Below are 11,587 nucleotides of genomic sequence, written 5' to 3' on the forward strand. Positions count from 1 at the left end.
AAAGGACATTGCAAAACTCTCATAGTCTGCAGGCAGAGCCTGGAAGGCAAAGACCCTTCTAGATGTTCTTTGCAAATATGCTGTTCCCAAGCCCACATCACTGGCATACTTCTCAACGATTGGTTTAAGAACCCTGGTTAGGTGAGCTAGGTACAGGCCCAGGCTGGGTTGGGTAAAGATTAATTCTTTGCTACTGGTTTGCAGGTTTTTGGGTTTCAGCTGGCCCACTTGTGATATAACTTAGGGGAAGGCTGAGACTCGGGAGTCAGAATGTGTGCTACAACCCCCGTAGACAGCAGCCTGGAAGGGAAAGGACATTGCAAAACTCTCATTGTCTGCAGGCAGACAATGTGATATAAATTAGGGGAAGGCTGAGACTTGGTATTCTGAATGGGTTCCCACACGTACTGGTGTTCTGAGGTACTGCTGCTGATTTCGGACACAGAAGAAGATTGATTATACCAAGGATCCCAAGATGCCACCAGCCATGGACCATGTCACTGAGTACGGAGCTTGCCACTACTCATGAACCCTAATATACTCTCAATGTGGCCTAACTACAGTTAGTCAGGGTTTTGAAGGAACTGTTCATGTTTTATCCTGTTATCGTGTTTTACACCAAGAAGGTCAGTAAAGACTGTTAACCTTTCCTGAGCCTGGTCGTAAGTTATTCACAAAGGGGCTCATAATGGTGATGGGGTAAACAAAGAACCCGGGCCTGTAGTAGCACTAAAGGGTATGACGTCCACAGTACTACAGTGACAAGTAATCTGGACTTTAATGAAAAAGAAGGTTGTTACTAGGGGTAACCAAGTCAAGTAAAAAAAATCACAAGCAACCAGTTGAAGCGTGGTACCTTGGTAAAGTGGGGCTTGCCCTGGTAGTGAGGGGGTGCCAGTCTTTCTCCCTTTCTAGCTTTCCATCTTCCTTGGCAACCGGGAGCAGACCATCATTACGGAGGGTCCCTATCCTGACCAGCAGGCTGGTCTACAGCCTGGCTACAGTCTAGCTGTAAACACTAAATTTGGATAGGGACCCTACACAGCATTCTGGGCCACTTTGAAACGTCCACCTAGCAGTCTCTAGATCCATGTTTGTGGCATGTAGAATGATAGTACTATGTTCGGGCTCAGTTATCCCCCTATCTCCTGAATAGATCATTTTTTGGGTTCGAGTTCCTCTGGACTTCTTGATAGGACCCTAATGTTGCCTCTACTTTCGTTGGTGGCTCCTGTGTATATTTGTATTATAGTAAATTTGGTTTTTGTATGTATGGGTATGTAACTTATCTTCACTCACCGACCACTTTATTAGGTCCACCTGTTTAATGGCTTGGTAACACAAATTGCTAATCAGCCAATCACATGACAGCAACTCAATGCATTTAGACATCTAGACGTGGTGAAGACGACTTGCTGAAGTTCAAACCGAGCATCAGAATGGGGAAGAAAGGGGGTTTAAGTGACTTTGAACGTGGCATGGTTGTTGGCGCCAGACGGGCTGGTCTGAGTTTTTAAAAAACTGCAGATCTACTGGAATTTTCGCGCACAACCATCTCTAGGGTTTACAGAGAATGGTCTGAAAGAGAGAAAATATCCAGTGAGCGGCAGTTGTGTGGAGGAAAATGCCTTGTTGATGTCAGAGGAGAATGGGCAGACTGGGTCCAGATGATAGAAAGGCAACAGTAACTCCGATAACCACTCATTACCACCAAGGTATGCAGAATACCATCTCTGAACGCTCAACACGTCTAACCTTGAAGCAGATGGACAACAGCAGCAGAAGACCACACCGGGTGCCACTCCTGTCAGCTAAGAACAGTAAACGGAGGCTACAATTCGCACAGGATCACCAACATTGGACAAAAGAATATTGGAAAAACGTTGCCTGGTCTGATGAGTCTGGATTTCAGCTGCGACATTCAGATTGTAGGGTCAGAATTTGGCATAAACAATATGAAAGCATGGATCCATACAGCCTTTTATCAATGGTTCAGGCTGGTGGTGTCACGGTGTGGTGGATCCATCTTGCCTTGTATCAGTGGTTCAGGCTGGTTATGGTGGTGTCATGGTGTGGTGGATCCATTCTGCCTTGTATCAACGGTTCAGGCTGGTGGTGGTGGTGTCATGGTGTGGTGGATCCATCCTGCCTTGTATCAGTGGTTCAGGCTGGTGGTGGTGGTGTCATGGTGTGGTGGATCCATCCTGCCTTGTATCAGTGGTTCAGGCTGGTGGTGATGGTGTCATGGTGTGGTGGATCCATCCTGCTTTGTATCAACAGTTCAGGCTGGTGGTGGTGTCATGGTGTGGTGGATCCATTCTGCCTTATATCACCGGTTCAGGCTGGTGGTGTCATGGTGTGGTGGATCCATCCTGCCTTGTATCAATGGTTCAGGCTGAGTAACAATGAGACAGCACACACCCACCACAACCCAATACACAACCCAATCAAGTCACTTAACAATCCTTCCCCTGAAGTACAAAAATAAATAAATATTAGAGCAAACTTGAATTAATAAATAAATAAGTCAATAATATCACTTCCACCCAAAGTCCAAAATAAAGTCCAAAATACTTGTAGGTAAATTCACAATGACTCAGATCCTAGAAGAGGTCGATGATGAAATTCCAGAAAATCTTCATATACATCAAGAAACGATGAAATCAGCTTCCATATCATAAAACAATATAGACAGCATCAATACTCAACGGTAGCTTCAAAGCAATGGTCATTCAACTCTAACGGAGAGCCAGGTGGTAAATGGAAGTCCCAGGGATATGAACAACTGCGTGTTCCAGAACCCAAAATGGCTGCCAAGGCACTTCCGGAAACGTCAATGCGTCACTATGTCACGTTCCCCGGGCGCATTTCGTCACATCTGGAGGTCAAACTGTTGAAAAAGTCCGGATGTGACGAAACGCGTCTGGGGCACGTGACGTAGTGAGGCATTGACGTTTCCGGAAGTGCCTTGGCAGCCATTTTGGGTTCTGGAACACGCGGTTGTTTATATCCCTGGGACTTCCACTTACCACCTGGCTCTCCGTTAGAGTTGAATGACCACTGCTTTGGAGGTACCGTTGAGTATTGATGCTGTCTATATTGTTTTATGATATGGAAGCTGATTTCATCGTTTCTTGATGTATATGAAGATTTTCTGGAATTTCATCATCGACCTCTTCTAAGATCTGAGTCATTGTGAATTTACCTACAAGTATTTTGGACTTTATTTTGGACTTTGGGTGGAAGTGATATTATTGACTTATTTATTTATTAATTCAAGTCTGCTGTAATATTTATTTAATGGTTCAGGCTGGTGGTGTCCTGGTGTCGTGGATCCATCCTGCCTTGCATCAACGGTTCAGCCTGGTGGTAGTGGTGCCATGGTGTGGTGGATCAATCCTGCCTTGTATCAGCGGTTCATACGGGTGATGGTGGTGTCATGGTGTGGTGGATCCATCCTGCCTTGTATCAGCGGTTCAGGCTGGTGGTGGTGGTGTCCTGGTGTGGTTGACCCATCCTGCCTTGTATCAATGGTTCAGGCTGGTGGTGGTGGTGTCATGGTGTGGTGTATCCATCTTGCCTTGTATCAACAGTTCTGGCTGGTAGTGGTGGTGTCATGGTGTGGTGGATCCATCCTGCCTAGTATCAACGGTTCAGGCTGGTGGTGGTGTCATGGTGTGGTGGATCCATTCTGCCTTGTATCATCGGTTCAGGCAGGTGGTGGTGGTGTCATAGTGTGGTGGATCCATCCTGCCTTGTATCAGCGGTTCATGCGGGTGGTGGTTGTGTCATGGTGTGGTGGATCCATCCTGCCATATATCAACGGTTCAGGCTGGTGGTGGTGGTGTCATGGTGTGGTGGATCCATCCTGCCTTGTATCAACGGTTCAGGCTGGTGGTGGTTGTGTCATGGTGTGGTGGATCCATCCTGCCATATATCAACGGTTCAGGCTGGTGGTGGTGGTGTCCTGGTGTGGTGGATCCATCCTGCCTTGTATCAACGGTTCAGGCTGGTGGTGGTGTCATGGTGTGGTGGATCCATCCTGCCTTGTATCATCGGTTCAGGCTGGTGGTGGTGGTGCCATGGTGTGGTGGATCCATCCTGCCTTGTATCAATGGTTCATGGATGTGCAGCCGAGCCGACAAATCAGTAACTGCGTGATGCTATCATGTCAATATGGACCAAAATCTCCGAGGAATGTTTCCAACACCTATGCTACGAAGAATGAAGGCAAAAGGGGGTCCCAACCCGGTACTGGCAAGGTGGACCTAACAAAGTGGCCAGTGGGTGCAATGTCCTTCAAAGTAAGAAAGTCTTTTCAGCATTAAAACCTAATTTAAAGGAATTAGAAAAAATAAAAGAAAAGATTGTTTTCCCCAATAAATAACACCTTGTCCATCCTCTCAGGTATGACAGCACCTTCGAGATCTACACCAAGTCCGAGAGACTGTATCTTTTCGCTGCCGAAAAACCAGAGGATGCCAGAGACTGGGTGAAGTCCATCACTAAGGTATTGGTTCCGTCTGGAAACAGTAACTCGTGGTTTCTTTTTTTTTTTTTTCTTACGACATTAAAACAAACTTAGTATATTAGATACCTTACCTCTCCCTCTCTGTCCTTCTAGTGTTTCCTCCCTCCGAAGGCCGAGGAGCTTCTCAGTTACGACTTTGACCGCATCGGTCGGTTGCAGTTTAAAGGTGGCCGCAGTCTGGAGCGCAGCACGGTTGGCTGGTTTTCACTCTGTAAGACCAACCTTTACACCTACGTTGAAGAGAACGACACGGTGGAGGTCAATAACCTGAAGAAGCTGTCTGAGCTGTGTACGTTGGGGTAACCGCCATTCCAGAGATCGAGCCCACACTCACCACATCCGCCTATCTTGACACCAGAGGCCACTGATTGGCTGCCATTTGTGTATGGTAGTTCTGAGTCCAGGCAGGGGCGTCCCTAGGGTTTGGTGTCACCCGGTGTTGGAACACTTGGTGACACCCCCTCCGTCGATCTTCGCAGGATGGATTGGATCTGCGGATTGAGCATAATGGGTCCGATCCATTATCCTCCCCGATCCGCAGATCCGATCCATCCTGCGGGGATCGTCGGCTTGCAACCTATACGGGGTTAACTGATCACTCCACGAAAAAGGTAAGTTTTAAAGCAAGCCGACGATCCCCGCAGGATGGATCGGATCTGCGGATTGGGGATTGTACTGTGCACAGCCATCCCGAGCAGTGTGCTTGAGCTACCAGGGAGGAAGATTGTTTGTAAATGCTCTGTAATCACCGGGCGCCGGTGGGTAATTGCCGGCCGGGACCTGGTGATTGACATCCGTGGCTGCGAATGGCGGCGCAGATAGGGCGTGCACGCACGTCCCCTACCCAGTAATGCAAAATGACGTATATATACGTGATTCTGGTGCCGCCCTGTAGCAGTATATCCGCTATAGGGCGGTCCTTAAGCGGGTAAAGTATCCTTCCCCACTGGTGCTCAGGAGTAGGGCAGCCAACTTCAAGTTTGCCCACATCCAGGGGTGCCGGTATAGGAAGTCTGAGATGCCGCCTGTGCCTGCTCCATGTGAGTGTAGGCAACAGCCTCAGCCAGCGCTGCTCCACTGACCACGCTGTTATAGGAAGTCTGAGACGCCGCTCACCCAACTCGATCCATGCGAATGTAGGTAACGGCTCCATTGGCCACGGCTCTGACGCATTTTGCCCTGCCCACTGGGGATTTAGTCATAAAGGTGGGACACCTCCCTCATAAACGTCCACCCGACCCTGCACTGCCACCATCCGGCCGTTTATATACAATGGCCGGACGGGGGGTGGTTAAAGGTGGGCTGTGGAAGTGATCAGGTGGCTTTAAAGCCCTATCATCTGCTCTACAGATTTTCTACCAGCTGGTGGACAAGTAGTTAAAACTGACTAAAAACCATTATAACATCCCTTTCTATTGGCTAATCCCAATACATTAGTAATTATTAGGCTGCCCCCTCCCCCCCAAAAAAAAAAATGGCGATGGCGCCATGTTGGAAGACAAGTGGTGTTTGTTCTTGTGGCCCCAGATGACGTCTGTGTGATTATATCTTTCTGTGTGTTTGCAGCCGCGAAAGATAAAGATATCCTGGTGCTGGGGGAGAAAGGCAGGTAAGTCACTCCACCATCACTTCTGTACTTCACATTCCAGAGACCCAACAGGCTGGGATGGGGGGGGGCTTTTGTGGATTATAAAAGGTTCCTATTGATGTAGGGAGACCCTGTCATTAGATCATAACATTACATGTGCATTTAGTATATTTTATTCATGTTCTTTATCTGTAAAATCCTCCTTTGTGTGGACAACCAAAAGCCGAGACGGCCACCGGGTGCCGCCATTTTGGATGTGATATCAGCCTCCCCAGAGCTGCCACTCAGTACTATAGTTTTCCCCTTCACTTCTCAGCAGCTTTATTTAAGGTTATGTAGAGAGGGGTAGAGGAGCTGGGCCAGCACAGACAGTAATTAGTCACCCCCAAGGGCTATGCTGGGGGGGGGGGGGGGTTGTGTGCTAAGGAATGGACTCCTCCTTCCATATTTGCTAGCAAGTTCAAAGGTATGGGCTCCCGTAATTGAACTTTGTGTTGATGCCCCTCCAGGATTACCTACATGCAAGGTGAGAGGAAGCTGGACTTCTCAGGGTGGGTGTGCGCCATCCAGAAGGCCAGCAGCACCTCCGGCGACACCTTGTCGGAGCAGCAGCTGACCAATTCGGACGTGCCGATCATCGTGAAGAAATGCATCGATCACATTTCCCGATTTGGTAAGTAACTGGAATGCACCCCAAATGCTTAAACCTAAGTGATCGTTATTGCTGGATATAGATAATCACAGAAAAAAATAAAGAAGCAGTTTGATCTTCGTGGGCGGGCACATGTGAACACAGAATTAAAATATTAAATAGTATTTGTACAGAGCACTTTTTTTTTAAGGGACCCACCATATGACATATGTTTATAAAAATTTCTACTCCTCCCCCGCTCCTTTTCCCTCAGTGATCGTGATTGCTGGATACCAATAACCACAGAAAAAAAGTTGCGGTTTGATCCTCGTGGGCGGGCACATGTCAACACAGAATTAAATTTTAAATAGTATTTTTATAAAGCAGACTTTTTATTTCTAAGGGACCCACCATATGACATGTTTATAAAAATTTCTACTCCTCCCCCGCCCCTTTTCCCTCAGTGATCGTGATTGCTGGATACCAATAACCACAGAAAAAAAGTTGCGGTTTGATCCTCGTGGGCGGGCACATGTAAACAGCAGTAAAATATTAAATAGTATTTGTATAGTGCAGGCTTTATGACACCATATGACACGTTTATTAAAAATTCTACCCCCCACCGTTTCCCTTACAATATTAAATCGTATTTGTATAGAGCAGGCTTTTTTTAATCCACCATATGACATGTTTATTAAAAATTCTACTCCTCCCCCCCCCCCCCCCCCTTTACCTTGGTGATCATTATTTTTTTTCTGTGGTTATTGGTATTCAGCCCTACTGTTTTTTTCTTTTTTTTTAAAGTCTTCTCTATACAAATACTATTTAATATTTCAATTCTGTCTTTACATGTGCCCGCCCATGAGGATCGAACTGAAACATTTTTTTTTCAGCAATAGCATTCACTGAGGGAAAAGGGGCGGGGGGTTAGAATTTTTAAAAACATGTCATATGATGGGTCCCTTAATAAAAAAAAAATTCTGCTGTATACAAATGCTGGTAAATATTCCAATTCGTCTTTGCATGTGCCCGCCCACAAATATCGAACTGAAACTTTTTTTTTTTCATCAGTAACAGTCACTGATGGGTAGAATTTTTAAAAACGTGTCATATTGTGGGTCCCTTAAAAAAATAAAAGTCTGCTCTATACGAATACTATTTAAGTAGTGTGATCCTCCTAGGCAGGTAAAGCTGAACAAAAAGTCAAAATACAACAATGTGATCCTTGTGGGCAGGTAAAGGGGAACACAAAATCAGAATACAGAACTGCTTTCCTGGTGGGCAGGTATAGGTGATAAAAAAAAAAATAAAAATACTGCAGTTTGATCCTTGTGGGCAGGTTAAGAGAAACATAACATCTGAAAACAACAATGCATGATCTTCATGGGCGGGTAAAGGTGAACATGAAGTCAGAACACAGCAGTGTAATCCTCCTGGGCAGGTAAAGGGGAACACAAAATCAGAATACAGCAGTGTGATCCTCATGGGCAGGTAAAGAGGAAAATAAAATCAGGATACAACAGTGTGATCCTCCTGGATAAGTAAAAGAGAAACACAAAATCAGAATACAGCAGTGTGATCCTAGTGGGCAGGTAAAGGTGAATTAAAAAAATCAACAGTGTGATCCTCATGGGCAGGTAAAGGTGAACACAAAATCAGAATAAAGCAGAGTATTCTTTGTTGACAGGTAAAAGTGAACACAAAAATCAAAACACTGCAGTTCGATCCTTGTGGGCAGGTTAAGAGAAACGTAAAAACCCGAAAACAACAATGTATGATCTTCATGGGCGGGTAAAGGTGAAAACATAATCAGAATAGAGCAGAGTATTCTTTGTTGACAGGTAAAAATGAACACAAAAATCAAAACACAGCAGTGTGATCCTTGTGGGCAGTTTAAAGAACAAAAAAATTAGAATACAGCGTTGTGATCCTCATGGGCGGGCAAAGGTGAGCCCAGAATGAGCTACAGATCTTTAGCTGTACATTGCAGTCTGCACAACTGAACAAGGTTTCATTTTTTTTTTCCTGGCAGGGGTGGAATCTGAAGGGATCTACAGGAAGAGTGGACAGAAATCAAAGATCACTAGTCTTCTGGAAGCCCTGAAGAAGGATGCTCGAAGTGTGGTCTTCAAGGAGGAGGAACCTGTGGACAATGTGTCTGACACCCTCAAAAGGTTCTTCAGAGAAATCGGGGAGGGGATATTCGCAGAGCATTGCAGGCAGTGGTTACATGTAACAGGTGAGAAGTCCGAGATGTCATGTTGGATCCAGCTGTCTAGTGTTCCCCAGGTCACACCATACAATCCACCTTCTGCACTGACCAGGGTCAAGGTGGAAAGAGGTTCATGGATTTCTAGGGTGAAGCCGAAAATGTCAGAGCCACCCACCACGTAAATGACTTGGGATGTCCCCAAATATTACCAAATCCCGTCCATCACCAAAATATGAACATGAAGGAGGTTTTATAATGATTTTATTGGTGGTCTCAGCGTTTTTTTTCACATTACCAATGTGACCTTAGTGTTAAGATTATAGGGAGTGTTAGTATTGTAGGGAGGGTTAGTGTTGGGATTGTAGGAAGGGTTAGTGTTGGGGGTTACAGGAGGGTTAGTGTTGGGAGTGTAGGAAGGGTTAGTGTTGGGGGTTACAGGAGGGTTAGTGTTGGGATTGTAGGAAGGGTTAGTGTTGGGGGTTACAGGAGGGTTAGTGTTGGGAGTGTAGGAAGGGTTAGTGTTGGGGGTTACAGGAGGGTTAGTGTTGGGAGTGTAGGAAGGGTTAGTGTTGGGGGTTACAGGAGGGTTAGTGTTGGGAGTGTAGGAAGGGTTAGTGTTGGGGGTTACAGGAGGGTTAGTGTTGGGATTGTAGGAAGGGTTAGTGTTGGGGGTTACAGGAGGGTTAGTGTTGGGAGTGTAGGAAGGGTTAGTGTTGGGGGTTACAGGAGGGTTAGTGTTGGGAGTGTAGGAAGGGTTAGTGTTGGGGGTTACAGGAGGGTTAGTGTTGGGATTGTAGGAAGGGTTAGTGTTGGGGGTTACAGGAGGGTTAGTGTTGGGATTGTAGGAAGGGTTAGTGTTGGGGGTTACAGGAGGGTTAGTGTTGGGAGTGTAGGAAGGGTTAGTGTTGGGGGTTACAGGAGGGTTTGTGTTGGGATTGTAGGAAGGGTTAGTGTTGGGGGTTACAGGAGGGTTAGTGTTGGGATTGTAGGAAGGGTTAGTGTTGGGGGTTACAGGAGGGTTAGTGTTGGGACTGTAGGAAGGGTTAGTGTTGGGGGATACAGGAGGCTTTGTGTTGGGATTGTAGGAAGGGTTAGTGTTGGGATTGTAGGAAGGGTTAGTGTTGGGGGTTACAGGAGGGTTAGTGTTGGGATTGTAGGAATGGTTAGTGTTGGGGGTTACAGGAGGGTTAGTGTTAGGATTGTAGGGAGGGTTAGTGTTGGGGGTTACAGGAAGGCTAGTGTTAGGATTGTAGGGAGGGTTAGTGTTGGGATTGTAGGAAGGGTTAGTGTTGGGTGTTACAGGAGGGTTAGTGTTGGGATTGTAGGAAGGGTTAATGTTGGGGGTTACAGGAGGGTTAGTGTTGGGATTGTAGGAAGAGTTAGTGTTGGGGTTACAGGAGGGTTAGTGTTGGGATTGTAGGAAAGGTTAGTGTTGGGATTGTAGGAAGGGTTAGTGTTGGGGGTTACAGGAGGGTTAGTGTTAGGATTGTAGGAAGGGTTAGTGTTGGGGGTTACAGGAGGGTTAGTGTTAGGATTGTAGGAAGGGTTAGTGTTGGGGGTTACAGGAGGGTTAGTGTTAGGATTGTAGGGAGGGTTACTGTTGGGGGTTACAGGAGGATTAGCGTTAGGATTACAGGGAGGGTTGGTGTTGGGATTGTAGGGAGGGTTAGTGTTGGGGGCTACAGGAGGGTTAGTGTTGGGGGTTACAGGAGGATTAGTGTTAGGATTGTAGGGAGGTTTAGTGTTGGGGGTTACAGGAGGGTTAGTGTTGGGGGTTACAGGAGGGTTAGTGTTCGGATTATGGGAGGGTTAGTGTTGGGGGTTACAGGAGGGTTAGTGTTAGGATCGTAGGGAGGGTTAGTGTTGGGGGTTACAGGAGGGTTAGTGTTCGGATCGTAGGGAGGTTTAGTGTTGGGGGTTACAGGAGGGTTAGTGTTAGGATCGTAGGGAGGTTTAGTGTTGGGGGTTACAGGAGGGTTAGTGTTCGGATCGTAGGGAGGGTTAGTGTTGGGGGTTACAGGAGGGTTAGTGTTGGGGTAAAGGGATAGTTAGTGTTGGGGTTACAGAAGGGTTACTGTTGCTCCTCCTTCATTGATACAGTGTCGAGCGTTGTCACCCTAGGACAGGAAGTGTCACTAAAATCAGCTAAGTGCCCCCTCTTCTCCTCCAGGGATTCAGGACGAGGAGCAGAGAATACGACACTACCAGGAGCTGCTGGAGATCCTTCCACCTGTCAACAGGGCCACGTTAAAAGCACTAATCAGCCACTTACACTGGTGAGTATGTACCATAAATGGTGGCCGGCCATGGTGGACTGTCACCGGGACTGAGCAGACACATTATATAGAAGACTAGACACCATAATATCTTCTGGAGACGCGCCCTCACTTTCCAAAACTTCTCATCCTTGGGGATCCTGGATCGTTCGCCTCTTAGGTGCCTCCAGAAATATCCCAGAAATATAGACTGAACCTTTATCCTCCCCTTTCCTGTTGGCTTCTCATCTTCAACCTTCCTGTGTTACCACACAGATTGGTAGACCTAGCTCTGCCCCTTGAGGGTCTCCTGGACCAAGATGTCATCTGCCCCATCTTCTATATCAGAAGGGTTTCAGCGGCTGTGCTC

At 46.7% G+C, this 11,587-nt stretch overlaps 1 protein-coding gene across 2 annotated transcripts in view; it reads left to right on the top strand.

Moving 5' to 3' along the window:
• LOC149428972 (arf-GAP with Rho-GAP domain, ANK repeat and PH domain-containing protein 1-like) overlaps nt 1-11,257 on the top strand; it is a 36,675-nt gene extending 25,418 nt beyond the window's left edge. For both annotated transcript variants that reach the window (XM_089666884.1, XM_089666883.1), the window contains exons 5-10: nt 4,408-4,510; nt 4,625-4,820; nt 6,098-6,140; nt 6,629-6,792; nt 8,783-8,989; nt 11,133-11,257. In XM_089666884.1, the coding sequence (XP_089523010.1) occupies nt 4,408-4,510; nt 4,625-4,820; nt 6,098-6,140; nt 6,629-6,792; nt 8,783-8,989; nt 11,133-11,242 (823 nt within the window). In that variant the 3' untranslated portion in view covers nt 11,243-11,257. The remainder of the gene's footprint in view (nt 1-4,407; nt 4,511-4,624; nt 4,821-6,097; nt 6,141-6,628; nt 6,793-8,782; nt 8,990-11,132) is intronic.
• The last annotated feature ends 330 nt before the right edge of the window (nt 11,258-11,587 follow it).

The sequence above is a fragment of the Staurois parvus genome, unplaced genomic scaffold, assembly GCF_062004578.1.
Source record: "Staurois parvus isolate SC_StPar_1 unplaced genomic scaffold, SC_StPar_1.0 ptg002884l, whole genome shotgun sequence".
In the NCBI taxonomy this organism is placed as follows: Eukaryota; Metazoa; Chordata; class Amphibia; order Anura; family Ranidae; genus Staurois; species Staurois parvus.